The 27,993-nt window shown below is 36.1% G+C and overlaps 1 protein-coding gene across 2 annotated transcripts in view; it reads left to right on the top strand.

Moving 5' to 3' along the window:
- The window catches only part of zdhhc21 (zinc finger DHHC-type palmitoyltransferase 21), a 28,473-nt gene extending 5,644 nt beyond the window's left edge, over positions 1-22,829 (top strand). For both annotated transcript variants that reach the window (XM_048185954.1, XM_048185955.1), the window contains exons 5-9: positions 6,316-6,427; positions 9,619-9,757; positions 12,164-12,280; positions 19,261-19,304; positions 20,933-22,829. In XM_048185954.1, the coding sequence (XP_048041911.1) occupies positions 6,316-6,427; positions 9,619-9,757; positions 12,164-12,280; positions 19,261-19,304; positions 20,933-21,062 (542 nt within the window). In that variant the 3' untranslated portion in view covers positions 21,063-22,829. The remainder of the gene's footprint in view (positions 1-6,315; positions 6,428-9,618; positions 9,758-12,163; positions 12,281-19,260; positions 19,305-20,932) is intronic.
- Positions 22,830-27,993: the final 5,164 nt, after the last annotated feature.

The following is a 27,993-nucleotide window of genomic DNA, read 5'->3' as shown; positions in this document are numbered from 1 at the left end:
TTTGTTCTTTTCACTTGCCTTTAATAATGTATTAGTTAGGCTAGTATTTTCTGCTGAGGTATCGGAGTAGTTAAAGTGGGCTAAGTAATAAATGAAAAGTTACCCCCCACCCCCCAATTTTTAATATTTTTTTTTTTGTGCTGATCTGAAAAATGATCCAATCCGTGACTTAATAACCGTGTTATGATCCGAACCGTGAGTTTTATGATCCGTTGAACCACTACTTTGTAAACACAAATGATCGCCTTGCAAGTGGTTCCGCCATTCCGCCTTCCGTATTCTTCAAAAAGCTTACGCTGTATGTCCTTCCCTATTCAACTTACAGAACGAACACGGCGCCAGTTCCATTTATTCCATAAGTACAATAGGGAAGGCGTAGGACATACAGCGTAAGCTTTTTGAAGAATACGGAAGGCGGAATGGCGGAACCACTTGCAAGGCGGTCATTTGTGTTTATAAAGCATATACAGTTGTATTTTTTTCGAAAATGACCAATCGTTTCGCTAGATAAGACCCTTATTCCTCGTCTGGTATCGTTTAAAGCCCTTTGAAGCTGCACTGAAACTGTAATTTTGACTTTCAACAGTGGAGTCCATTGAAGTCCACTATAATAAAGAATAAATAATAATAAATAATAATAAAGAATAATCCTGGAACGTTTTCATCAAAAACCTTAATTTCTTTTCGACTGAAGAAAGAAGGACATGAACATCTTGGATGACATGGGGGTGAGTAAATTATCAGGAAAATTTTCTTTGAAAGTGGACTAATCCTTTAATTGAATATTAAAAACAAATAAAATATTGACCCATCTGAATAAATTGCTAAAGCTAAATGAACAACAGTGAGAAACAAATATAAAACATTGGTAAAACAACGCTATCTCTTAATTAAAGAGGTGTTGAGTCATAGGCAGAGAGCAAATGCTTTCCATTCTTCATTAAGTTCTATGAACTAACCAGATGAGGGCAGTATACCTCAGTGTTCAGTGACTATACCATCACTTATGTTAGACCATTTTCAGAATGTTACAGCAATGTGCAAGTGATCTAATGAACTGTGCTCTTTGGTACACTTTTTTTAAATTTTAAATAACCTTTTTTTGGCATTTAGGGATCTGTTGGTTTCTTTAGACACTGAGATATCAGGTGACATAGAGTAAATGTTGAGTATGGAAGTGTATGAATTGCCTCGTATAGCATTGATGAGCACTAATTTTGCTCCTATAAATAGCTGTTGTGTTTCAGTACGTAAGTGAATTGTTTATTACTGGTTACACTTTATTTTAAGTTGACACAGTTACATTGTACTTACTGAAATAAGTACTGAGTAATATTAATTAACTACATGTGCTTACTATAGAGTTACAGTTATAGAGTCACCTTAAAATAAAGTGTTACCATTTTTTTGAGCTACGCTTGATATATGCTAGCTAGTTAATGGGTTAACGTCTGTGTTATTTAGCTGTAGTTACATTTGACTTTACAGAACATAACCTTTTAATTATGATCATCTGAATTGAAAATTTATTATGATGAAATGATCAATAATTGGTTCTAAATTATATCAGTTTATTATATAATTATGTTATGAAATAAGTTAGAATTGGCTGATTACGCTGTATGATAAACATGACTCTACAAAACTAAATGTTGTGTCTAAAGTAAACTAACACACGATGGACATTTTTCTCAGTGACACCTAGAAGTAAATATCCACCTTTATTCTGAACGATCCTGCCGTGTTTTAAATTATGGGTGGCTCTCTGATTTGGGGAACTTCCAATCAAAATGACACAATCATTTCAGGTAATTAGGTTGCACTGCAAATAATCTTTATCTGACAGTTTGACTGAATGAGCTTTATATTATCTGTCATGCTCTATTTTTATTCATCAGGAAAATACGCTCGGTATTTTAATGTGACATAAATATCACAAGAATGTCTGTGACAAAAGCTCTTTTCAGTCCACTAGCTGTGTTCTGTACGTCTTTTTTTTCTTTATTTTCCGCCATATTAATATGAAAAAGATGACAGACACTGTGACAGACCTGCTTTCCCATTTTTCTCTCAAATCTCTTTGCTCACATCTCTTTCCTTTTTTTTCAAATGGCACTTTAAACTACTTTTTCACTTTTAAAATGCCTATCAGTGTTTCTAAAGCTGGAAAATGGCAACATTTATCTGTCAAAATGGGGGAAAGCACTTTGAAAAATCCATCAGTGGTTCAGTTAATGATGGAACATTTTTGATGCAACATACACATCTGTAATATTGCTGCTGAAAGACTCATCTAAGCTTTTGAGGTTATTCATGGTCTGCTGATAGTAATTTGTTAATACTTTTACACTTTTAAGTTTGCTTTTGATGTTTGATGGTTTAGGAGTGAGGAGAATATTGTCACCTCATTGTACCCAGTTTTTAAGTACTATTATTGCATTAATAGAATAATAGAATGGTGTGGGAGTGGCAGAGGTTAGTTGTCACAACGAGTGAGAAAAGTTTTGGGGTTTTACTGCTAGAGGGCCTAAAGTTACAATTATGTACCTTTTAATTATTTTAGCAGTTTTGCTTTTACACTCGCATTCACCTTTTAAGGTGCATCCCTATCACATGGATAAGGAGTTTTATCCAGATCTCTGTCATTTGTCCTGCTCTAACCTTCACCAGTCACCACAGGCTATTAGATTTTATCAAAGGATTTGTGAGTAGTGTCAGTTTGCCGAAAGATTTATTAGACTCAGCTAGGACTCTGATACTGTAAACAGCTTGCCGCTAAGCTAGTTATCACCAAATGGCTGGTCTTAGCAAGTCATGCCTTAGATTACCTGATATCCACTTGGCTTAATGTTAAAGGCAACCTTCAGAAGAGTTGTCTGACTTGTCCGGAGGGCATTTGAGGTTGTATTGACAAAAGAAAAGAAAAATTAATTAGCAATTTTAGCAACATTCTATTTTGCTTGGTATTGATGCAGTATGTAGATGTGCTGCAAACGTGGCCACTCTGTCTTCATGTCTGTCCAAGATTCTGCCACTCTGGTTATTTTATGCTGGGCAACAAACTGGACTGATGTATACAGTGGAGGAAAAATAATTCACATGAAATTTTGACCAGACATTGGTATTAGCTCAAGAAATCCACACAGAAGAAATCATAATATTACAATCCATAAAACAAGTTGTATTTAATAACGTGGAAAAAGTATTGAACACATTAGGAAAACCAGTACAGCAAAGCAGCAGCTGATTCCCCTAAGTAGTTCTACCTCCTACCTGTGCAAATTAGAATCAGCTGGGTTAGTGCATGTTGATAGGTTAGAAAAAGGCTTACCCACCTCTGAATGAAAGTATACAAGCATCTCATGATGGGTAGAGGCAAACAGCTCTCGCAAGACCTTCTCAACAAGGTTGTTGCGCTACATAACAACGGCACTGGTTACCAACGGATTTCACAACTCTTAAATGTTCCTGTAAGCACCATTGAGGTCTTTTATCCACAAGTGGACCATGGGCCTGTGCGGGCCATGTACAGGATCTCCTCGCAAGATTTCTGATCAGGGTCAGAACTAAGGTTAATCAGAAGAGTAGCCCAAGAGCCAAGCACCATTTGGAAAGAGCTCCAGAAAAACTTGGAGGCAGCAGGTACAGTTGTCACAGAGAAAACAATAGGCAATGCACTCAACCGCCATGGCCTCTGTGCACACTCACCCTGGAAGTCTCCATTATTGACGAAAAGGCATGTTGAAGCTCGTTTGAAGTTTGCTACACAACATTTGGAAAAGCCTGTGAAATACTGGGAGAATGTAGTCTGGTCAGAAGCAACAAAAATAGAACTTTTTTTGGCAGTAATACCACACGCCATGTTCGGAGGAGAAATGGCTCTGCATATGACCCTAAAATACAATACCAACAGTGAAGTTTGGAGGTTGAAGCATCATGTTATGGAGGCTATTTCTCCTCTCATGGTACTGGCAGAATCCATATTATTGAAGGGAAGTTGAATGGAGCCATGTACCAGGAAATTCTCAAGACAAATCTGTTGCCATTCACCAGGATGAGTCACGGGTGGACCTTCCAGCAGGACAACAATCCAAAACATTCTGCAACGGAGACTCTGAATTGGTTCCAGAGAAAGAAAATAAAGTTGTTGGAATGGCCCAGTCAATCACTTAAACCCAATAGAGCATTTGTGGAAAAAAACTGAAGATCATGATTCGCAAGAGGGCCCCCCAGAAGATTTAAGATTTAAAAACAGTCTGTTTAGAAGAATGGACCAAAATCCAACCTGGGCACTGTGAGAGATTAATTTGTTCATACAGCATGTGTCAAAAAAGGCTTTTCCACCAAGTAGTAAATATAATTTCAGTTAGCGTGGTCAGTACTTTTTTCCTTTGTCATTTTACTTTATTACACATAACTTTTTATGGATTGTATCTATGTCGATTTGAGTAGATTACTGTGAATTGCTGAACTTGGAACTGTTTAATAAAAAAAGAAATGTTGAATACTTATTTCCCCCACTGTATCTTAAAGGTGCCCTAGAACTTTTTTTTAAAAGATGTAATATAAGTCTAAGGTGTCCCCTGAATGTGTCTGTGAAGTTTCAGCTCAAAATACCCCATAGATTTTTTTTAATTCATTTTTTTAACTGCCTATTTTGGGGCATAATTAGAAATGAGCCGATTCAGGGTGTGTGGCCCTTTAAATCTCGTGCTCCATGCCCACGGAGCTCGCGCTTGCCTTGAACAACATAAAAAAATTCAAACAGCTAATATAACCCTCAAAATGGATCTTTACAAAGTGTTCGTCATGCAGCATGTCTAATCGCGCAAGTACAGTGTTTATTTTGATGTTTACATTGATTCTGAGTTTGAGGCTGTGCTCCGTGGCTCTACACTGTTGGAGAGATTTATAAAGAATGAAGTTGTGTTTATGAATTATACAGACTGCAAGTGTTTAAAAATGAAAATAGCGACGGCTCTTGTCTCCGTGAATACAGTAAGAAACGATGGTAACTTTAACCACATTTAACAGTACATTAGCAACATGCTAACGAAACATTTAGAAAGACAATTCACAAATATCACTAAAAATATCATGTTATCATGAATCATGTCAGTTATTATTGCTCCATCTGCCATTTTTTGCTATTGTCCTTGCTTGCTTACCTAGTCTGTTGATTCAGCTCTGCACATCCAGACGTTCTGCCCTTGTCTAATGTCTTTCATAATGTTGGGAACATGGGCTGGCATATGCAAATATTGGGGGCGTACACCCCGACTGTTACGTAACAGTCGGTGTTATGTTGAGATTCGCCTGTTCTTCGGAGGTCTTTTAAACAAATGAGATTTATATTAGAAGGAGGAAACAATGGAGTTTGAGACTCACTGTATGTCATTTCCATGTACTGAACTCTTGTTATTTAACTATGCCGAGGTAGATTCAATTTTTGAATCTAGGGCACCTTTAAGTGATTAAGTTGATTGAAATACACTCTAATATTCAAACAAATACATTCAGTGTTATTAGCCAACTAGTGAAATCTTTTAACTTAACAGTCATTTATGTAAATGTTTGACCCCAATTTTTGCCATGCCACATATCTTATTCCTATAAGGACATTTTTGGCCACACATTAAACATTTTGGGGCATTTTGCCCCTGTTCATTTCTGACCATTCCTTTCATGACGTCATAGTGATTTTGGAAAAGATTTCATTAGATTTTAAAGTGTATTTTACACTTTATAAAATTACATTATAGTGATTTTGGAACATATACAGTCTCTAGTGTGATCTTAATGATTGTATAGTCCAAAGTCCAAATAATTTTGCCTTTCAGCAGGTTATGATTTCATAATGTATAGCCCCTACAAATCATAATAACAATAGAATATATACACTCCAATGAAATCATAATATTATTGGGATAGGCTCCAATGAAGCCAGAATAGTTTCAAAATGTCATGTTCTCTGAGGACATAATGTCTTTATGAAATAAGTTTGGTGTTAAAAATATAAAACTACATGTACATCTTTTCTCTTTTTCTTTGTCTCTCTTTGTCATTGTCTATTTTCCTTTTTTTTTCTTTTAAATTATTAAAATTATTCAGTGAAGTTGTTTTCCTGCATATCCATACACCAAATAAGAGAAAATAAAAATTCTCTCTGAATACCACTAGATGGCAATGAAGACCTTTTTTTTTTTCCTTTGCTAAAGCTAGAGTTACAGTTCGTTTTTGTATGTGTTTCAATGTTGAAAATGAGTTTACGATTTAATTGTTTTGTTTTAAGTTTTGTTTGCCTTGTCATTTCAGAGAGAGACAACTGGGAGATGTGCAATAAATGCAACATGATGAGGCCAAAGAGGTCACACCACTGCAGCCGCTGCGGCCACTGTGTCCGTCGCATGGACCACCACTGTCCCTGGTAAATCTTTAACAAGAAATAAAAATATTAAAGTCAATACACTACTGCCAGCTTTTGTTTGAGAAAAAAAATTCTGTATCTATATCTTGTCCATGTAACTTGTGCATAAATTGTATAATAAATTAGTTATTAACTGTTTAACAGTGACAAAAAAAAAGAGGTAATTTTATACAGGTGCTCTAAGGCTTGTTATGTCTATGTGAGACGTGCTGAGATCTTTACGACTGTTTAGGATCCAAACTGAAATCTGGCATGTTGACCTGAGGTCACAGTATAACCTTAAAGGACCCTGTACTCCAGACAGCTTTACATTCCTGGTGGGTTTTGTATGGAGGAAGTTTAATGAAGTCTCTGTAGAGGGGTAAAACAGAGGGAGAGGCGATATCGAGTGACCAGAGAAGCCCGTGTTAAGTCCAGCCCTACAGTACAGCTGAAGAAGGCTGCTGTCTGTCTGGACTCAGCAAATCGTGACTCCCTGTCATCGCCTGTAATGGCCGAGGGAAGAGGAGAAAAAAAACGTGGCCATATCGTTTTCCGTCTTCGTTTGACTAACAGTTCAACCTTGCCTGCTCTCCCCTCTCTTTTGGCCTTCTCCGACCGCTTTCTCAACTCTTTTCTCTCATGTTCCTTATTCTGGTGCTTCTTCATGTGGCGTGACTTGCCTTAAAATGCAGGAGAATAGCATTAATATCATGCAGAGACAGCAGCCTAAAACACACATTGATGGCTGTATGATTTCCTTAGTAATGCTGCATTTACACATTTATGCCAAATCAATGTTTTTCAGATTTGAATCACTTATTTAATTAGTCTTTATTAATTGATCATTACTAGGTTATTAGGGTGGAACGGTGCTAAAGGCACACCTTAAGGAAAATCCACTTTTTACTTGTATAGTGTATAATTTGAAAATGTATTGAAAATTGACCGTGCAACACATCAAAACAATCACTTCAGCAAAGTTTGTACCATATTATGTTCTGATGATAAATAAAGTTAATTTAATTTTATTTAATAAATACACTCATTAAAATGTGGTCATTTTAAAAATACAGAAAAATGTAATAAATGAATATTTTATTACATGATATGATTAACATTTTTATAATATGAATTGATACATATTTTTAAATGTGATGGTTTCATTAAGAATATAGTGATTACCTCTAAGGTGGACATCCAACTTAAAAAAAATTCTATTAACCATTTTAATCTAACACTTACATGTCAGCCAGTTATTTATTATCAAATCATTTATTCAAGTCAATTTACATTTATTTGTGTAGCCCTTTTCACAATACATATAGTTTCAAAGCAGCTTTACAGAAGGTGTATGTTTTTACATTATAATTAAGAAGAGTCTGTCATCAGGTGACTGTCAAAGTAATGTCTATATTGTAGAAAAGTACAGTTCTAAGACAATACAGATCAAACAGTTATCTAATTATTGTGCCTTTAGCCCCAACAGCAGGGGTGCTTTTCACCCCAAATACCATTTACTTTTACAAATTACAAATCATTTTGTGTATTCTTCAGTTATTAAAAAAACTGTTGATTTATTTAACAAAAATGAAAATCATTAACAACATCTTTGTCAAATATATTTGATCATTTTGTTTGACAATTCTCATTTGCTACTATATATATATATATATATATATATATATATATATATATATATATATATATATATATATATATATATATATATATATATATATATATGGGTCAGTGTTGTGACAGGTCATTTTTTTTGTCCAAAGGCCTTAATAATAATAAAAACCAATATATGACATCCAAAGTATGTAAGGTAGTACAACTAGATCTCTTTTATTGAATCCAAAAGGTATTTTAAAGATTATGAAGTGTCAAAAGGTCATTCGGTTTAACCGTCCAAAGGCCAATACGGTCATTTCATTTGTGATTTAAAATATCTTAAAATGTAATAAATGTATATATTTTTTTATTTTGGCATGATTTTATAACACCATTTATTAACATAGTGCAAAATGTAGAAGTCGTTGCTTATGAGAAAGAATGTCCGGAAAAATGAATGTCATTGATGTCATTCGGAGTAACCAATATAAAGGGACTATTTTGGATCAAGTCATGTGGTCAGTATCATGTGACAAGATGTGACATCATTCAGACACCTGCAAAGGACCACATGGTTGTGAAGCAAAGTAACTAACTCTCTCTTAACTATTTGAAAAAATCATGTTTTCACTTGATCATACGCATGTCCAAAACATCAGGTCATTTGGTACAACCGCTATAAAACATTGAAAATGTTGTAATTGTGTCCTTTAAAAACTTGTACTAAATATAAAATGTTTGATTGTACTTTTGCTATCTAGCTAGCTAGATATCAGCCTGTTAGCATTGTTTGAAAATATTGTCATTCGGTATAACCAAAAGTGTCATTCGTTAAAACTGAAACTTTGGTTAAACCAAATGACTTTTTTATTATATTATTTTTTATATATATATATAATATATATATGTACAGTCAAACCAAAAATTATTCAGACATTTTTGATATTTTTACTAGTGGGTGCAGGACACTAATAGTTCAGTTATGTACAGTGAGGAAAACTGTGATATATTATACCCAAAAATTCTTCATACAGTGGACTACCAGTAAAATTGATAAAAATGTTGAGCCAAAAATTATTCAGACACTGACCTGGCCATGTTTTGCTTAAGTGTTATGTGACATAATTAAGATTTATTTTTTTCTGACAAGTTTAACTCTGAGATCTTGTTATATTTTATTTCCATTTTTTTAAACTATAGTGACTGTATTAATGAATGAAACTAAACTGTATTAATGAATGAAATGTTCAAGGTGTCTGAATAAATTTTGGTTTGACTGCATATGTATGTATGTATGTGTGTGTTAGATTGACTTTGTATTGCTGTGTGTGATTTTGTCAGCAATTAGCCAAATTTCCAGGTGTGTAGTGAAACAAGGATGTTTAGAAATCTGCTGTGGCTGTGTGTTTTTTTTTATGCCATTAGAGTATAACGCCATTTAGTTTAACACGTAAATATCAAACGTTATTAAGAGCAAAGACGGTAGCAAGCCGACTTACTAGGATTTGTAATAGAGCATTTTGGTATTAAAATGACATATTAATTTGCACTTCCTCTCTGTCTCTCTCTGTCCCTACTGCTGTGTCTCTGTGCAGGATTAATAACTGTGTTGGGGAGGATAACCACTGGCTCTTTTTGCAGCTGTGTTTTTACACTCAGGTTCTGAGTCTTTACACTCTGGTGCTGGACTTCTGCCAGTACTACTACTTCCAGCCCCTGTCCTCGGTGGACCGGGTAAGACCATCTTACATTTAGACACCTACATTTATACTGTCCCAAGTGCTTTATGTCACTGTAAGGGTTTAAATCATTGAATAACTATTTTAGAGCACAATTGTAAATCATGCAGGCGGACCTTATAATTTCCCTCCAATTTAGTGTGCACATTGTTTTAGGCAAACACAGTACATATGGGCTGTAATTAGTGTTGGGTAAGTCACTCTAAAAAAATAATTAATTATTAGCTACTAATTACAACTACAACGGTGTAATTAGATTACTGTACTAATTACTTTCTCTAAACAGTATTGCATTACTTATTACTAATTACTAGTTTAATAGACTTTTATTTTTTTTTTTTCAAATAAAATTGCATAAATTATTCTTGAACAGACAAGTCTTTAAGTTAGTTAGGTCTTTATTGTCATTGCATATGTTTATACATTAAAGTGAAAAGGTTACATTTAAAAACATACAACATACAAGACATTACACTTTTATGTTAAATCCACTATTGTTTTATATAGAATTTTTCTACAAGTACAGAAAAACTTTTTCAATGGAAAAGTAATTAAATTACAGTAATTAATTACTTAGTAATGCATTACACCCAACACTGGCCATAATACGATAAAACTACAGAAATTCCATTAACAAGCAATACATTTTTTTTTACTTTGCAAATGAGTACAATGGCAGTTTATGACACAGTTATGGCTCTTGATTGTAAACATGTCACATGATATATATGATTTTCTTTTTTTTTTTTTTTTTTTTTTTTTTTGCCTATTTGTCATAAATGTTTTGGAATCTTTTGACTGATTAAATAATAAATCGAATTAAAAATTGTGGTTGATTTTTTCCAGTTCATTTGTCGCATTGGATATGGATAGTTAAGTCAAGTTAGTACATTGCATTGTGGGATACAGTACAATATGCATTACATTTTATCATATGCATATTGTTATGCAGATATATTAAATGTAGTATGTTAGTTTTTATTTAGCTAACTTTATTATTCTGTGGTTTAGTAGAATCTTCTCAATGGAGGCAGATGATTAGCACTGGATTTTCACCTCTTAACTGAGATTAGGGACCTGCAGGTGGCATCAGCATTACTGTTAAGTACTGAATAAACTTTGAAAGAGAGAAACTGAATTGAACACAAGTTGTATTTGCATGCGATGATCGTTTGTACTGGTCTTATGTTGTATTACTTCACCCAAAACACACCTGCAAACAACAATTTCCCAAAGTTTGAGTCTTTCTTGTTTTATTGCATATTTTATTGCTGCTTTCAAATAGTGTTATTTGCTTTGTAATATTTTTTTTTTGACTGATCAAAAAATCCTGATAAGAAATTCTTGATGATTACATAGTTGTTACACAGTTGTAAATATAAAACAATTTCTTAAAGAATAAGAAGAAAAAAACAAACTATAAAACTAAGAGACTGTGTGATCTTTATCTGCACACAGTCACAGCAGATGGAAATAAGACCTTCAGGATAAAGTCTGGATTTGATTTTGATTTCGTAAATATCAATGGTTTTGACCAAAAGACAGCTCTGAAACCTTGTGAAAGAGGAATACGTTTAAGATTAACCTCTTCTTGCTGCCAAGATAATGTTAGTATTTTAAGGATGCAAATTAGTATTTCTATTTTTCCTAGTAAATATTTAGTTTTATGGTCTGGTCTGCTCTTATATTTGAAAGTTATGGTCTGAGGATTGGAGGTTTTAGGGGTAGTGAGTTATAATGCAATTTCAAAAATTTAAATGAAATCTGTTGAAATCAAATGAAATTATACAGTTGTGTTAAGAACATAGTGATTATCTCTGATAAATTGGAAATGTTGCTATTTTTTTAAAAAAAACTAATGGCAGGTGAAGTTGTAGGACTTGTTTCAATGTCTCAAGGAATCATTAATATAGTGGTGTATTTTCTGTCAGAGCATTTAAATTCACAGGAGCATCATTCCAACTTGAATGCAGCTGAACAGCTGAGCCATCATGGCAACGGTAGACCGCCTGTAAATAAAAGCTCATAACGCTCAATTTCCTGTTTTTGTTTATTCTGTGGAGCATTGTGTGTGAGTAAACAGACACAGCTGAGAAGCGAGAGATGCTGTATGGGCACAGAAACGGCTGTATGGAAGAGATAGTGACATTATCTCCCAGAAAAGCTTAACTTTCCCATAAGAAGCAAAATATTGTGGATTTTGTATATTTGTGTGTTTGCATGTGTTTGCTGTAATAGTCACAGAAAAGCCTTCAGCGAAAGAAATCAAGCAGTGTGTCACATCACTTCCCATAATGGCCCGTAGTGCAAAAATCCTCCTTTGTATGTGTAGCATAAAGAGAATAGTCTGATTCGTCCATGAGAATTTATAGCATGTGTGTAACATGTTTGTCTTTCTCAGGCGGCGTTTGCGGTACGTCATGAGTTGGCTCTTCTACGTGGGTCCTGTTTCATGGGGCTGATTATGTTTGGTGGAATGAGCAGCCTTTTCTACACACAAGTCAAAGGAATCCTCACAGTGAGTAATTAAATTTAATTGTGCAGGTTTAACTGACTTTGAAATTATTGAGGTCTTTGAGATTATTTGTGCTTGCAAGGCAAGACTGTGGTGAGATTTCATCATCTTGTGTGGATTTTCTACTCCACTTGAACCACTTAAAGGGGTTATGAACTGAGAAATTTAATTTTTCTTTGAGCTTTTGACATAAGAGGTCATCATACTATAAGAATATCCTGTAAGTTTCAGAACTGAAAACTTCCTTGTTAGTCTAATAAAAGGTTTTATTGACACCAGACCCAGCACACGACAGGTTTTTCAAAGTGGGGATCTATGACGTCAAAGGGCAGCAAGCACCGCCTCCGCAGAAGAAGATCAACGCCTACTTAATCGCTGCCTGTTTAGCCCCGCCCACCAATTCGAGCATGACATGCAATCGAATAGGTAGCCTAAGTAACATAGGCCTATATGGTGCTAAACCAGATTGAGCTACTAAGCAATAAACATGCCGTTGAGGATTACAAAATATTGTGCAGTGCCTGGACTCGACAGTAATGCAACTGTGTTAATTCTAATGTCTGATCTGATATGTAATGATTCATGTACAGTACAGTCCAAAAGTTTGGAACCACTAAGATTTTTAATGTTTTTAAAAGAAGTTTCGTCTGCTCACCAAGGCTACATTTATTTAATTAAAAATACAGTAAAAAAACAGTAATATTGTGAAATATTATTACAATTTAAAATAACTGTTTTCTATTTGAATATATTTCACAAAGTAATTTATTCCTGTGATGGCAAAGCTGAATTTTCAGCATCATTACTCCAGTCTTCAGTGTCACATGATCCTTCAGAAATCATTCTAATATGCTGATCTGCTGCTCAAGAAACATTTAATGTGTACAATTGTACAAAATATTTGTGTACAATATTTTTTTTCAGGATTATTTGATGAATAGAAAGTTCAAAAGAACAGTGTTTATCTGAAATCTAATCTTTTGTAACATTATAAATGTCTTTACTGCCACTTTTGATTGATTTAATGCATCCTTGCTGAATAAAAGTATTCATTTCTTTAATTTCTTTTAAAAAAAATAAAAATAAAAATTCTTACTGACCCCAAACTTTTGAACGGTAGTGTATAATGCTACAGAAGCTTTGTATTTCAGATAAATGCTGTTCTTTTGAACTTTCTATTCATCAAGGAATCCTGAAAAAAAAAAAGTACACAACTGTTTTCAACATTGAAAATAATCATAAATGTTTATTGAGCAGCAAATCAGCATATTAGAATGATTTCTGAAGGATCATGTGACACTGAAGACTGGAGTAACGATGCTGAAAATTCAGCTTTGCATCACAGGAATAAATTACTTTGTCAAATATATTTAAATAGTACACAGTTATTTTAAATTGTAATAATATTTCACAATATTACTGTTTTTTACTGTATTTTTAATTAAATAAATGTAGCCTTTGTGAGCAGACGAAACTTCTTTTAAAAACATTTAAAAATCTTAGTGGTTCCAAACTTTTGGACTGTATTGTATATTCAGATATTCTTTGTCTGTGTGTCAGTAAATCAAACCCGTGACTAAACATCAACTTGCATTGTTTCTCTTAGTTGGATGAAAATAATCTGTTATTTAACGGTGATTAAATTATATAAAGAAAGCGATCAAAGAAAGCTCCCTTTGCAATTGTTGGAGCAGCGCACGCTGAAGCTCTCATTCAAACACGTGAAAAAATTTTAAGAGGACTGTAAAAGCAGCTAAATACTTTGTACTTTGTCGAGTTAATAGAAAACAATGCTAATAATACTAAAACATTGTTTAATATCATAAATACAGCAGTAAACCCTCCCATATTAAATGTAGATCCATCCCCATCAGTATGCGAGAACTTTCTTAATTCATTAAAAACAAAGATTGAGAATCTTAGAAGGACGATTACGCAAATGAGTTGTGACTTTTTAGGCTCTGTTACATAGACTGCTGTTTTTAATCAATTTGAATTTTTCAGCGGTTACGGGAAATTGTAAGTGGGTTGAAACCTACTGGGTCAGTTGTTGATATGGTTCCTCCATGGTTTTAAAAAGAAAACTAGACCCAACTAACTTCCCTATTCAGTTTACGAAAAAAGCTACATCATAACACAATGTCAGTTTCTCTTTTTTCGTAAGTTGAATACGGAAGGCGGTCTGGTGGAAGCTAGATATTATACTTTATAACTTGTTAAATATGGATGATATTCATTTTGACACAGGAGCTTAGTAGAGCTTTCTTCCGATCTCTGGGACTTTTGATGGAAATCAGCATATGTTTCTCAGGATGAATGATTTACCCTCTATCGTTTAGTTTTAAGTTGCTTTACTTGCATAACCAAAATTTTTACATTCATTTTTTCAAAGCATTTGCAGTATTGCAAAAGTCAATCATTAGCATATGCGAACGAGGTGACCAATTCAGCAAAGTAGTCTTGCTACTCGTATTTCCTTCAAGAATTGCAAATCTAGTTATATGATGCATGCTGGTCCTCTGAAAATGTTTGTAAGTATGTTATGTATGTTACACTCTCATTTGCATAATATATTGCTGCTTTCATGACTTTTTCCTCCACCTTTTTTTTAAAGTTCCCCTATTATGCTTTTTCGAATATTACCTTTCATGCTGTGTGTAATAGGGCTGCACAATTAATCAAATTTCTTATCACGATTACGATTACGGATGCCACGATTTCATAATTGTTAAAAGGTGTGATTACAAGGGAAAATATCCACTTACAATATTCTGCGTGTTTAAGAGGTATGTTTTGAGCATGTTACGTTGCGAGAGGCGAATCACGACTACTTAAGAAAGTAAAAGGTCTAACCCAGCACAAAAGGAGCTACCAGTGATGTAGGTGTACTCTGATATGTCGATTGCACACGAAACACCAACACCCCCCATTTTTAAAAAGCAGTGTACACAGCCTATATATTTACTCCACAAATTAACTGTACACACATGAAAAACAGTGATAGGACCTTTCATTCTAATGCTAAGTAGAAAATACAGCACGACTTTGAGAAGACCAAGCGAAACATCATTATGTATTTCTGCTAAGCTAGCCACAATCGGCATTAATCACACGGCTAATATTTTTTCATATACTGTCTACTGTCTTTGTATAACAGTTCTATCTAATAATGTATTAGACAGGACTGTTAAACAGATCGTAATCTAATGAAGACGGAGAATGCGAGCACTGTGTGCTCAGGATCTGTCTGAACTGTTCTCACTCAGCAGCGCCATCAAAATAAAAGTCTGCCTAATTCCTAAAAGTGTCTAATTCCTGTATCTAAGTTCCAAGAACAACCCGATGCAAAAGCCCCTATTATACCATGCATATGTTGACTTTTTTAAATTATTATTATTTAAAGAAGAAACCAAACCAATGTATAGTTGACATTTGGGGCCCTATAATACACCCGGCGCAATGCGACGCAAGGCGCAGCGCAAGTGTGTTTGCTAGTTTGCGTCCGGCGCCGTTCGCGTTTTCCCGTTCAGCGCCACGTCCTTAAATTAGTAAATGCATTTGCGCCAGTTAGTGCGCCCATGGGCGTGCTGGTCTAAAAAAGAGGTGTGTTCAGGCGCATTGCCGGCGCATTGCTATTTTAAGGAGCTGAAAATAGACTGCGCCATAGACCAACTCAAACCTGGTCTAAAGTCTAAAGTCAATGGCGCAATATTTTTTTGTTAGAGCGCGTTGGTAGAAACTGCGCCTCTGGGCGCCTCTGGGCGCCACAGTGCGCGTTGACTTTGCTTATTACACACAAGGATGCCCATCACACAAACATGCCAAATATTAAAAACAAAAGGATTACAGTGAAAAAGAATATTATTGTGTAGGCTACATAAATATAAAAATGTAATGATGAATAGTCATTGTGTGTATTAGAATTAGGCTACCTATTTTCAATTCAGCCTATTACTACTTATAATGATGAACGAAATTGGCTAATTAATTGAACAATCGTGCCAATACACACACATATATATTAACTGACTCATCGCGTGTACGCCATGTAAATAGCAATCCGCCATGGCGCGAGCGCATCTCGCTCTTAAAGGGAATGGGAGATGACACTCTGATTGGTTTATTGAACGTTACGCCCATTACTCATTAAGAGAATAGGGTCAACCCATTTCAAAAATGCGCCCCGGCGCACGGACCGTTTTTCCGTCGTTAAAATAGCAAAAGTGGATTTGGACATGCCCTGAGTGCACCGGCGCCGTGCGCTTTACACTTTGCGTTTAGATCGTTAAAATAGGGCCCTTGAGGTTTAACGCTATAGAAAAACAATAAAAAAAATTCAGGAAGTGTTTTCAGCTTGTTTTTTTTTTTGTTACAAATATATGGCATGCAGTTGCTTCAAACAATGGTATAAAGCTATTCAATACATCATTCAATGTAAATTGTGATAATCGTAATTAATAATATCAACAATTATGATTTTTGTCATAATCATGCAGCCCTAGTGTGTAATATTGCTGTCTGTTGTCTTACAGCTTTCTGTTAAACACTAAGGGTCACAAAGGCTCAGTTAAAACCAGGGGTGTGAGAACTGGGAACTATATGAAAAGAGTGGGAGACTAATGGTGCTTTTTCACTGCGTGGTACTACTCGGCTCAGTACGGCACGGCTCGGATCACTTTACTTTCGGTTTGCTTTTCCACTGCAGTTTAGTACCACTTCAAAGTGGGTGGGATTATAGACTGATCGTATAGTTGTGCCGCTTCTACTGCCGTGGATCCACTCCTCTGCTAACAACGAGTCTGACCACGATACAACCATTTCTTTTTTCTTTTTTCAATCCAATGATGCTGGTAGTGATGATTCTGTCTGTCTGACCAATTAGTGATCTGCAGCATTTACATGTCACATTTAGTATCGGTATGGCACGCTTGGAACCTCAACTGATGTGGTACTATTTAAGCGAGCCATACCGTTCCGTACAGAACTGTCCCATGTGGTGAAAAAGCGACACAAAGTGAGCCGTACCATACCATGCAGTGGAAAAAGCGCCATAAAAGTTGCTTAAATGTAAAAAGTTTACCACCATTTAACAACATTAACTTAACAGTATTGAAAACAACTTCCCTTTTTGACTATGTTTTCCCTCAGGTAGATTGTATGTTTTCTTGTATGGCTGGATGTTGGGCTCATGAACACTTATCAAGTTGTCTCCATTCACCCAAACTGATTTGCTGAATTCAAAACAATGACAGTGAACCACTAGCCACTAGCACGTGTCCCGCTCGCTGTGAAGCGGTAGCAACCAGCCGGCAGAGGATTCTGCTTGGTCTTAAAGCATTCCGCAAACAGATATGTTTGCAAAAATTATAATTAATTCTCTCTTTGGAGTTTGGCATGCATGCGGTCCTTCATATTCTGATAAGCATACGCAAAATCCTTTTAAAATTTGGTCATATGCTGTATGTATACCTTACAAAACACTACTGAGTCCTTCATTCTCGTCTTCTACTTCCGTAATGTCCTCCATCCTTTCTCTGTTGATTAGGCCTGAAACATGGCTGTGATTGGGGCAGGCAGGATAATCACATTTGACTCTGATCCTTTAATTGATGACTTCATGGATGCAAAAGAGGATTAGTAGTGACCTAGTTAAATTAGGCAAAAAAATGCAGCCCTTTAAAGAGAATACACCTCCCCTTAATCTTATTCTCTGGTTCCCAGTCATGATCAATTGTCCCCCACACGTCCACCATATGCTGTGGAAGTGTGTCAAAGAACACATCCCACTTCACATCCTATCCTCTGCCGTTTGAGCGCAAGCGTCTTCCGTATTCTCATTACGAATTTCCAACCATTACACTTGTTGTGGGTCAGTGTACTCAACTCTAACCTCTCTCCAAACCCTCTGTACAACTGTGTCTTCCTCTTCCTTCCGCCATTCTTTTAGACGTCCTTTGACGCTAACCCATTCCTGCAGGATACTTCCTTTTGACAGTGCTAATCTAACCTGTGTTGCTAAAAGCCCATGTTAAGCTGTTTTATCTTGTGTCCTGTACTGCCCTTAAGCCGTCTCGTTTATCCAAAGGCCAGGAAAGTCCTGATGCTTTAACGCACAAGCTACTCTTTCACCCTGCTATCCCATGTTGTGATGTCTTGGAAGATTTAGCGGCTGACAGGGTGGTTAGTGCATAGCCCTGTGCCAGTCATAGCAACTGTGGAAGTAGACTTAGCCATTGATCCCTGCAGAGATCTTTTCCTCACGCATGCTCTCTGAGGGCAGCTCAGTTCAGCCTGAAGTGCAGCCAGGTCAGTTTGGCATGACGCTGGCTGCTCCGGGCCAAGAGTGTGTCCTCTAGTGGTTCACAATGTGAATCTGACTTCATTTCTAATGAAGAGTCATCGACTTCAACAATTCAAGTCGGACATATTACATAACCTTGAATGGTTTTAGGAATGGGGTCCTTTTTTATTTGTCTTGTGGATTGCACACAAAGCACAGATTGTTCTAGAAAGCCACTGTCAATCACACGTCCACCATTTTTCACACAAACAGGCTCTTCAGTCTCGCCTCTGTTAATCCCACCTTATTTACATATTCAGTCTATTTTTTTTTTCTCTCTTTGCCGCGTCTCTTCACCTGGCAAGCAGGGGGGATTTTAGCATCCCTATGCATGCGGTCCTATTGTCCGCAGGCAGATGCCCTTTTGCCCCTGTGCCAACTTGGCAAGGTGAGGAGGGCACCAAGGGAGTGTTGCTGCTGTCAGCTTCACTGTCTCTCTTTTGTCTCAGTGTATGCTGTAGCGGTTTTCACTCCCAGCGTGGGAAAGATCAAAAACTGATCCAATTCACCCCCTCGCATCCACTGGCTCGCTGTCATAAGTCATTTTATGAATTGTCATTGTATTGTCTTACATTCATAAGAAATAACTTGTTCATAGTTCATTGCTGATACCAAGCATTATCCTTTATGTTTTCCACAACAGGATACAACGACCATAGAGAAGATGTCGCACTTATTGGAAGACATGTAAGTACAATAAGTAACAATAATGTAATGCCGTTTACACCCTCATTACATGTAAACATGGAGATCGGGGCTACTTGTTACCAGTGTTGGGAGTAAAGCATTACAAGTAACTTGAGTTATATAATCAGATTACTTTTTAAGTAACTAGTAAAGTAACGCATTACTTTTTCAATTTACAACAAATCTAAGTTACTTTTTCAAATAAGTAACACAAGTTACTTATTGTAGTTCTAGACTAAATGTGAACATGCATTTACTCATCTCACTTGCACGAAAACTTTCAGTATTATTCAAAATGGATAAAAACAGTGAAATGCAATCTCAGAATTTTACGCAAACCTGTAATAATTAACTATATTAAATTACACAAATATACTTTATGTATTTAATCTCACTTTATTAACCAATGTCTTTGCTGCTGACCTTCAATTATCTAATTCAACCATACGAATAAGCAAAAATTGCTTTAGATTAGATTTAGAAACAAGAGTGTTGAACTTCCTTCTCCTCTATCTTATTCTTCTTTAATCCAGAATGGCAGCACAGCTGAAAGGTTTGTTTGAACTGCGCCCTCTACTGTACAGGCATAAATATGCATTTCCTTAAGCCTGAGACTTATTCATTTCACTTTTGGTGTGAAAGGGCCTTAACATTTCCCAAAAATATAACTTTTTTTGTTGTTGTTATTATTAAAAAACAAACAAGCATGCAAGTCCAGCCCAGGTGAGAAGAAGTACTGCAAAAGTAATGTAACATAATAAGTAACTAGGTAACACAATTAGTTACTTTTTTTAGGGAATAACCCAATTTTGTAATGCATTACTTTTAAAAGTAACTTTCCCAAACACTGCTTGTTAAACTGGAAGGTTTTGAGATCAGTAAGATATTTTAAATACTTTTATTCAGCAAGGAAGCATCACATTTATCAATATAAAGAAATTGATATAGATTTCTATTTCAAATAAATGCTTTTCTTCAGAAATAAAGAAAAAGTAGAAAGAAGTTCAAAGCATCAGCATGTTAGAATGATTTCTGAAGGATCATGTGACACTAAAGACTGGAGTAATGGCTGCAGAAATAGAAAAGTGTTATTTTAAATTGCAATCTTCCAATCAACTAAATGTTGTCTTGGTGATCTTAAGAAAATTTGTTCAAAAACATAAAAAAAAAAATCTTACTGACCATTAACTTTTGAACAGTACACTGGGTTGAAAAAGAAAATTTAGAATTTGTTTGATATTTATACTTTTCTGTTTTTCTTCTGCTTAATTTTGTATTTCATAATTGTTTTACTGTTTAAATTTAACTGAAAAACCGCTAATAGAAAGTTTAATAGCATGTTCCATAATGTACTGTGCACAATGGGTCAATTTGTGTTCAATAAATCACATCTTTCTTCCAGAATACCATGACTTTAATAGCTTTTTTAGTCGAGATGTTTATGGTACCTGTCTATATAGAAGTTCATTTTCAAAAAGTAAACCTACAATGAGAAATATTCACTTGAGTAAAATGCGACAACTAGCCCCAGTCTCTCCTAAAGCTCTTAGCTTCTCTCTATAGTTCATATTGTCATATTATTTCACATGAACTTACGATGCGTACTTTAATTTATTCCATTCTCCCAGTGGACCACGACGGTCGTGGCAGCAAGCAATGGCTGAGGTGTTTGGCACTCGCTGGAAGATCCTGTGGCTCCTGCCGTTCAGGAGCAGACAGCCTCTAAGGCTCAACCTGACCTCCCGCGCTCATGTGTAGACAGACAGACAGAGACACACACACATCTCTCCAGTGGGGAAGGTTACCCCACGACCCCCCCCCCAAACCCTGTCTTCAGCAAACCCCTCTCTACAATAGCTTGGTATCGCTACAGGATCAAACTTTTTCAGGTTCTACATTACAATTGAAAATGATCTATTCATATAGAATGAAGTTGAAAATAACACTGTCAAATATGTAGTCTTTTTCTGTTTTGACTGGGTCAGGGTTACCGAAACGGGATTACAAGGGAATAGTTGATTGTGAGGCTTTGTTGTCTCCAGGGTAACCCTTATTTGTTGAGACCTCGGCCCAGTTCTCTCCCCCATTTCTGGATCACGTGAGCGGTTGTCATGCGAGTAGGGACGCGAGTGGGTGGAGATTGTCTGGTTTTATGGCACTGAGGGTTGATGGCTCTCGAGGTGAGTCATGACCTCTGGCATGGGTGAAAGACACTGCTGAAGTCTAAAAACAAGGCTTGCATACACACACGTACACAAACACCGTTTACGATACCTTTCACTATCATGCACATAATTACGCAAACCTCACCAAGCAATGCTAATGCCTCTACTGAGCGTTTGACTACTATAACTGTATTTGATTAATTTTTTTTAATTTCTTTGTTTTTGTGCCTTTTAAAATCCATATGTTTTTAAATCATTTGTGTCTTATTATTACACATTTATTTTTATATTAAGTCACACATTGAAAACCTTGATCATGTTTTTTAAGCAGCTATTAAACTAATGTTAATAATAATAATAATAATAATAATAATACTCAATGATATAAGTTTCATATTTAAAAAATATATTTTAAATGTGACACGTGGAAAAAAAAAAGAAAAAGAAAATGTTCTAAATTATGTTCACTTATATAAAGACGTAATTCACTAAAAGGATTAAACATGATTTATGCTGTTAATTATTTTGCCCAGAATTTACTAAAGGTTATTGCACAACACTATAAATGCTTATAGCTTGTCATTAAATTACCTTATAACATTTGCATATGTTCCAAATCAACCCCCAAATGTAGTAGCAAATCACCAATTGTCTGAAGTGCCTCTAAACATGCAGTTCTAATAAAATAACTTATTATCCGTTAGGTGCACAAATACACTACTGTGACTTTTGTGGTTTTACATTAGATTTACTTCACACATTTTCCTGAAAACACAGTAATGATCCACAAGTACATTTGGGTTTATATTAAACACATTTATACTGACAAGCCATTCTAGATTAAACAATGAAACAATATTTTTCATCAAATGGTTAATTGTGCAATGTTAATTGTGGGTTTTATCCACTAGGCCTGAGTGAATGTAATCGGTTAAAGCTGGGTCTTTATGATTTTGCAATAGACACGTTTTTCTTGTTATCGTAGCTCTGATGGTGATCTGGTAGCCCTTTCTAGCCTCTCTAGTTGAGATCCCATTCGAGATGGAGAATATGAATTTAATTCAAAAGGAGCTAAAATGTGCTATCATAACCTGAAGTAGTTACAGTTTGTCAAGTGACGAGAATCTATTTTAATTTATTTTGTCTTGCATTACGCTCCACCCGAATAATGTTATAAAATAGCTCTTTGTTTTGTGTAACAGCATTTAGAAGCTGGCAACATTCACTTGAAGAGGTACATACTTGAATATGTATTGGGAATATCATGCCATTAACTTTTTATCTTTTTGGTGTTGTTTTTTCTGTACATTTTGTGTCTTGTGATTTTACGGTAGGGGGTTATTAAAAACTGCTGAATTTCTTCTCTGGTTATTTTAGTATTTATGAACACTGTAGTGGTTTCTTAAATTTTATTTAGTTTTTTATTTTTTTTATTTTTTTGCTGTTAAGCCAATGATGTGAAGTGTGTAAATCTTTTCATCACCACCCGACTGTCGTAATGGGGGAAGATAAAGTGCAGGGGTTATTGGATTGATTCCATTACTTGATTCATGAGACATTTATTTAATATGTTTAACATTACAGAACAACTGTAATATTTTAACATCATATCAGTTAAGAGAGCTTATAAAAGAGCAGTACTCACTGTAGCTTTATGTTGATAGGCTGTGTGTGTGTCTGTGTCTGCGTGCGTGTTTTTGTGACATATCAGGACACAAATTTGTATAATGACATGTATTACAAGGAGAGGGTGACTTATGAGGACATTACCCCATGTCCCCTTTTTTTCAAAAGGCTTCTAAATCATACAGAATGAGTTTTTTTGAGAAAGTAAAAATGTGCACAGTTTCCTGTGATGGGTAGGTTTAGGTGTAGGGTTGGTGTAGGGCGATAGAAAATACGGTTTGTACAGTATAAAAACTATTATGCCTATGGAATGTCCCCACAATTCACAGAAACAAACCTGCGTGCATGCGTGCGTGTGTGTGTGTGTGTGTGCGCCCATTGTGAAGCAATAAGACCTGCTAGAATTTACTCACTATTATAGCAGATATTACTATTGTGCGTGCAGGTAGTTCACTGAACATTAGTTTATTTGAATATACTCTTCATGAATATTATAATATAAGAAACCACTAATCGCTGTCCTGTTGAGGATTATGACCACATTCAGGTTTATGATTGAATTATATCAGTTATGGTGTTTCTCTTTATCTGCTTAATTTTTGGTGTCAGTCACAATGTTTATTTTGTATGGGGCATGGGAGTTTGAAGCATATCAGATTATTTATGAAGGCATTTTTTTAAATAAATGGTGTCCTTTTGCTGGATGTGCAGTTATTTTGTTTTGTGCTTTTTGTCATATAAAAGTAAAACACTTTTCACACTCTTACTACTTTAATTTGTCCACTAACATTGTCTAACAGTGTAAATACATGAATCACAGAAGACATGACATTTGTATATTAAATAATATAATGAACAAATATGTTTTGTGTTTGATAACATTTGGTGAATCTTTTTTTTTTTTCTTCTTTTGGAATAAAATTGCAAATTCCTTTGTCTTAATAGCTAACACACACAAATAATATTTGTCATAGTCACAGTAGTTACTCATTTCGCATCTTATTTTTACAAAAAAAAAAAAAATATATATATATATATATATATATATATATATATATATATATATATATATATATATATATATATATATATATATATTAGGGGTTATGTTTTGGTCTGTGACCAGGCTTATAAAAAATCTTATACAAATTTGATATTTGAAATCTGAGTTTTTATAAAAATCACCCCCTGGAATATAAAAGTGGCTGAAGAAAAAGTTGAAGAAACACCCTTATATTAAAGAAAAATATATTGCAAAATGGTTTACGTAATTCGTTTAATCATCGAATTGTTTTCAGTGTTGAGCTCATTCAGGACGAACAGGACACTGATGCTGCGAGATCTGGAATACTAATCAGTATTACCTCAACATCCCATCACAGAGGGGCAAAGGTCCAATCTTCATTTGTTTCTCTTTTTAATAAAGAATTTCTCCTCAATGTGAAATCCACCCATCTGCTCAGGAATTTTGGCTGTCAATCTTCCGTGTAAATTATTTTCATACGCTTACACAAATAAAGCTTAACTCATCCTTCCCTGCAGCTCATTTCAAACCTGTGCACTCATCTTTAGTACTCATTTTCAGACTTCATACATTGTCACATTTGGTAATATTCCATCCACTTTTAACAACTGAATAAATGCCTTTCCATTTAAACTTTGTAGTGAACCACTGACCTTTCATTAAAGAATTGCATTTATGTGCGCGTTTGAGCATTTCCGTTAACCCGATCCACACCCACATGCTGACCGTCTTGACAGAAGCTTTGTAACGTCGGATGTTAAAACACCACAGTTTCTTGTTTGGCTTTTGCGTCAAAAGCTTTCCTCAGACATTTAAACAATTAGCTCTGAGGTCTTTGAATGAGATTACAGCAATTGCTATTTGAACACCTTGGTCTGCTTTATCTAATGATTGACATGATCTGAGTTGTCAGCTAGTTCCTCACCTGGCTGTTTATAGCAAAGACAATCCTTAAGCCTCCAAGAAAACAATGAGCACTCTCTGTAGTCTCTCTGAGTAGTCCTCAACAAAGGAAATACTAATCAATATAGTGGTCCACTTTCCACCATGAAAAAGACTTTACAAGGAGCACCTGTTTATTCACTTTGCCTTGGTTGGAGATCATTGAAATAGTTTGCGGTACTGAAATATATCTGCAAAATAACCTTTTATTTGGGCATTTGCAGCTTTTGTTAGGGGTGTGTTGTTTTGGCAAGATTGTGTTGGCGGTGGCAGTGGTGCTTTGCCTCTCAGCAGCCCTCTATGTGCCTGGCCAGCTGCCCAATGCCCTCTCTGCCTGCCTCTGTGTCTCATGCCCTGGTGTGTGCCAGGGTCTCTCTGGTGATAGGCACTGTTCCACACACGGTCACGGTGACAGTTAAGTGCCAGTTTGGGGTTCCAGTTGGAGGCCCTGGCAACACAGATGTACTGATAGCCAATATCTCTCTAACCAGTGGTTGAAAAGCGCAGAAGGTCTGATGGATTAGATCTGTGTTCTTAAGAGCTTTGACATCACACCATTACCATAACATTTGCTTTTGCTTCCAATGAACATTTTCATTGGGATGTTTCATTGTTTCAGTGATACTAACTTTTTTTAATAAGTAATTTTATAGGCTAATATGTGATACTCAATTGGTAAGTATTCTTAACTATACCTATATATATAACTGTAGTATACCTAATATATAATGTAAGTATAATGTTTTTATAATGGTTTGTATGATGTTATTGTTAATAATGAAAATTATTAGTGTTCAAAAATATAGTTACAGAGACTATAGCTGAGACAGACTACTGGAATAGGATAAATTGGAACCCGTCTTCCAAATAAAGGAGACAATCAGCATAGTCACGGTCTTTACATCAAACTTGCAATCTGCCTTTGCTCTTTACTGCACATTCGCATTGTTTTTTCAACATTACTAAAAGATACAAAACAGTGCTTATGTTATAATTCATTTTGTATTTTATTTTATTATTCCCAGAAAGTCTGTGATCTGGGAGGTGGTGAACCTGACATTTCTTCAAATGACAGGCCATATGAAATGGAGTGGTCTTTGGCTTTAGGAAATCAACTTTATTGTTTTATAATTGTGACAGCATTCATTTTAAGATCCAAGTTTATCACACTTCCTTTTTGTCTTTTCATGAGTCTATTAGCTTAATGTTTATATGGGCAAACAAAGTTAAGTGTATTTGGCTTGCTGTCCGCAGTGGAGGGGCTCAAGGAAGCAGCTTTAACTCAAGCTTGGATATACCCCCCAGTGGGACTAGTAGTGCTTGAATGATGAGTCTGGTAGCAAGATCCCTAAATTATGTTGGTGGAGTTGGGGAGGTGGAGGGATGCCAAAACAGCTGATGCCGGAGCAAGGTGAGCGGCTGCTTATATGCTCCGACAGTTAATTGAAAGATTAGATTGGTTCACTCCTCCTGAAATTACATTTGTGAACTTTACTTCACAAGTTCGTTTGCCCATATAATCTTTAAGCTAATAAGGTTAAGCGTGTTTGGCTTGCTGTCCACAGTGGAGGGACTTGAGGAAGCAGCTTCAACATGAGCTTAGATATATCCCCTAAAAAGTGTGAATTAGATTTAGGACAGCAAGCTGGAAAGACAATAGTAGCTGGACTCTGGAGGAAGTTTGAATGGGGCAGTGTTGGAGCTGTGGTTTGTAGGAGGCTATTGGGGAGCTGTTGGGGAATTTCGGGTGCTTTACTCTGGAACACATCTTACTGTTGCCTTTATCAACTTGGAATCGTGAGTGAGAGTCACTGCTGCGGCAGTGGGCTCTGGGAGAAACAACTTGACGAGGAGCTGTGAATGTGTACTCCTGTGGTAGTGTAGGAAGCTATTTATTTATTTTATTTATTATGTATCTTACTGCTGCGTTTATCGACCTGGGTTGTGAGTGAGCACTGCTGTGGCTGGAGGTAGAAACGTGGTAGAGATGGAGTACGTCCCGCCATAACATTCATGACATGGAGCCCCTGAGTCAGAATAGCAGGGGGCTCTTAATGTTATGTGTGAGGAAGGAGGTCCTTGTCCCTGGAGAAGCCAGCCAATCAGTATCCAAAGCTATAAGCCCTCCCTCAGCCACAGAAAGATATGTACGATATGTATTAGATGCAATGCTTGAATTGCTCAAGAACATGGGTCCGCTACGGTGGAGGGACGAATTCTGGGTTCCTCCAGTCCGCTGTATAGATAGGAGGGCCCACACTGTGATTCGAATGGGAGAGCCTTCATGATATAGAACATGAAGGAGCACACTGCGATTCAGAAAGGGAAAGCCACTACTGCGCCCAAATGAAGGGATTACAATGCAATTTGAACAGGAGATCCCTCACTGCAATTCAAATGGGGAGCACACAATAAACATAAGACATGAAAGCACTTGATTTAGACGAATGGGAGGGCCCATACTGCGATACAAATGGGAGAGCCCACATTGCATCTGGATGGGAGAGCCCACGCTAGCCGTGGTTGCTCATGGGCATTTGAATGGGAGAATAGCCGTGAGATTATGTGGATGTGAGAGTTTGGTGGGGTTTTCTAATATGAAAGAGGTTTGATATCACGTAGGTGTGAAAGTATGGGAGGTCCACCCACCTTGCATTTTTAACTGGTTTTCTGATAGGCCCTTCTGTGCAGCTGTGGTAGCTGCTGCTCCTATGCGCAAAGAGTGGAAGGAAAATTTTTTGTGGGGATGCCCGACCTTAGGCAATTTGACAATTTTTATTTTTTTCTGAAACCAGTGTCTGGATGCAGGGCTTGGATGCAGTGTCTGGATGCAGGGCAGGGATTCAAGTTGACAAATAGAGGGTCGAGCGGGGAGTTGATTTGTGTATATCTTAGGAAGTTAGGAAGGCTGGCAAGGGACTGATAGGGCAGA

This window comes from Megalobrama amblycephala, linkage group LG3 (genome assembly GCF_018812025.1).
Source record: "Megalobrama amblycephala isolate DHTTF-2021 linkage group LG3, ASM1881202v1, whole genome shotgun sequence".
NCBI lineage: Eukaryota > Metazoa > Chordata > Actinopteri > Cypriniformes > Xenocyprididae > Megalobrama > Megalobrama amblycephala.
Note: the sequence above shows the minus strand (reverse complement) of the source record. Positions and strands in the feature narration are given on the sequence as shown.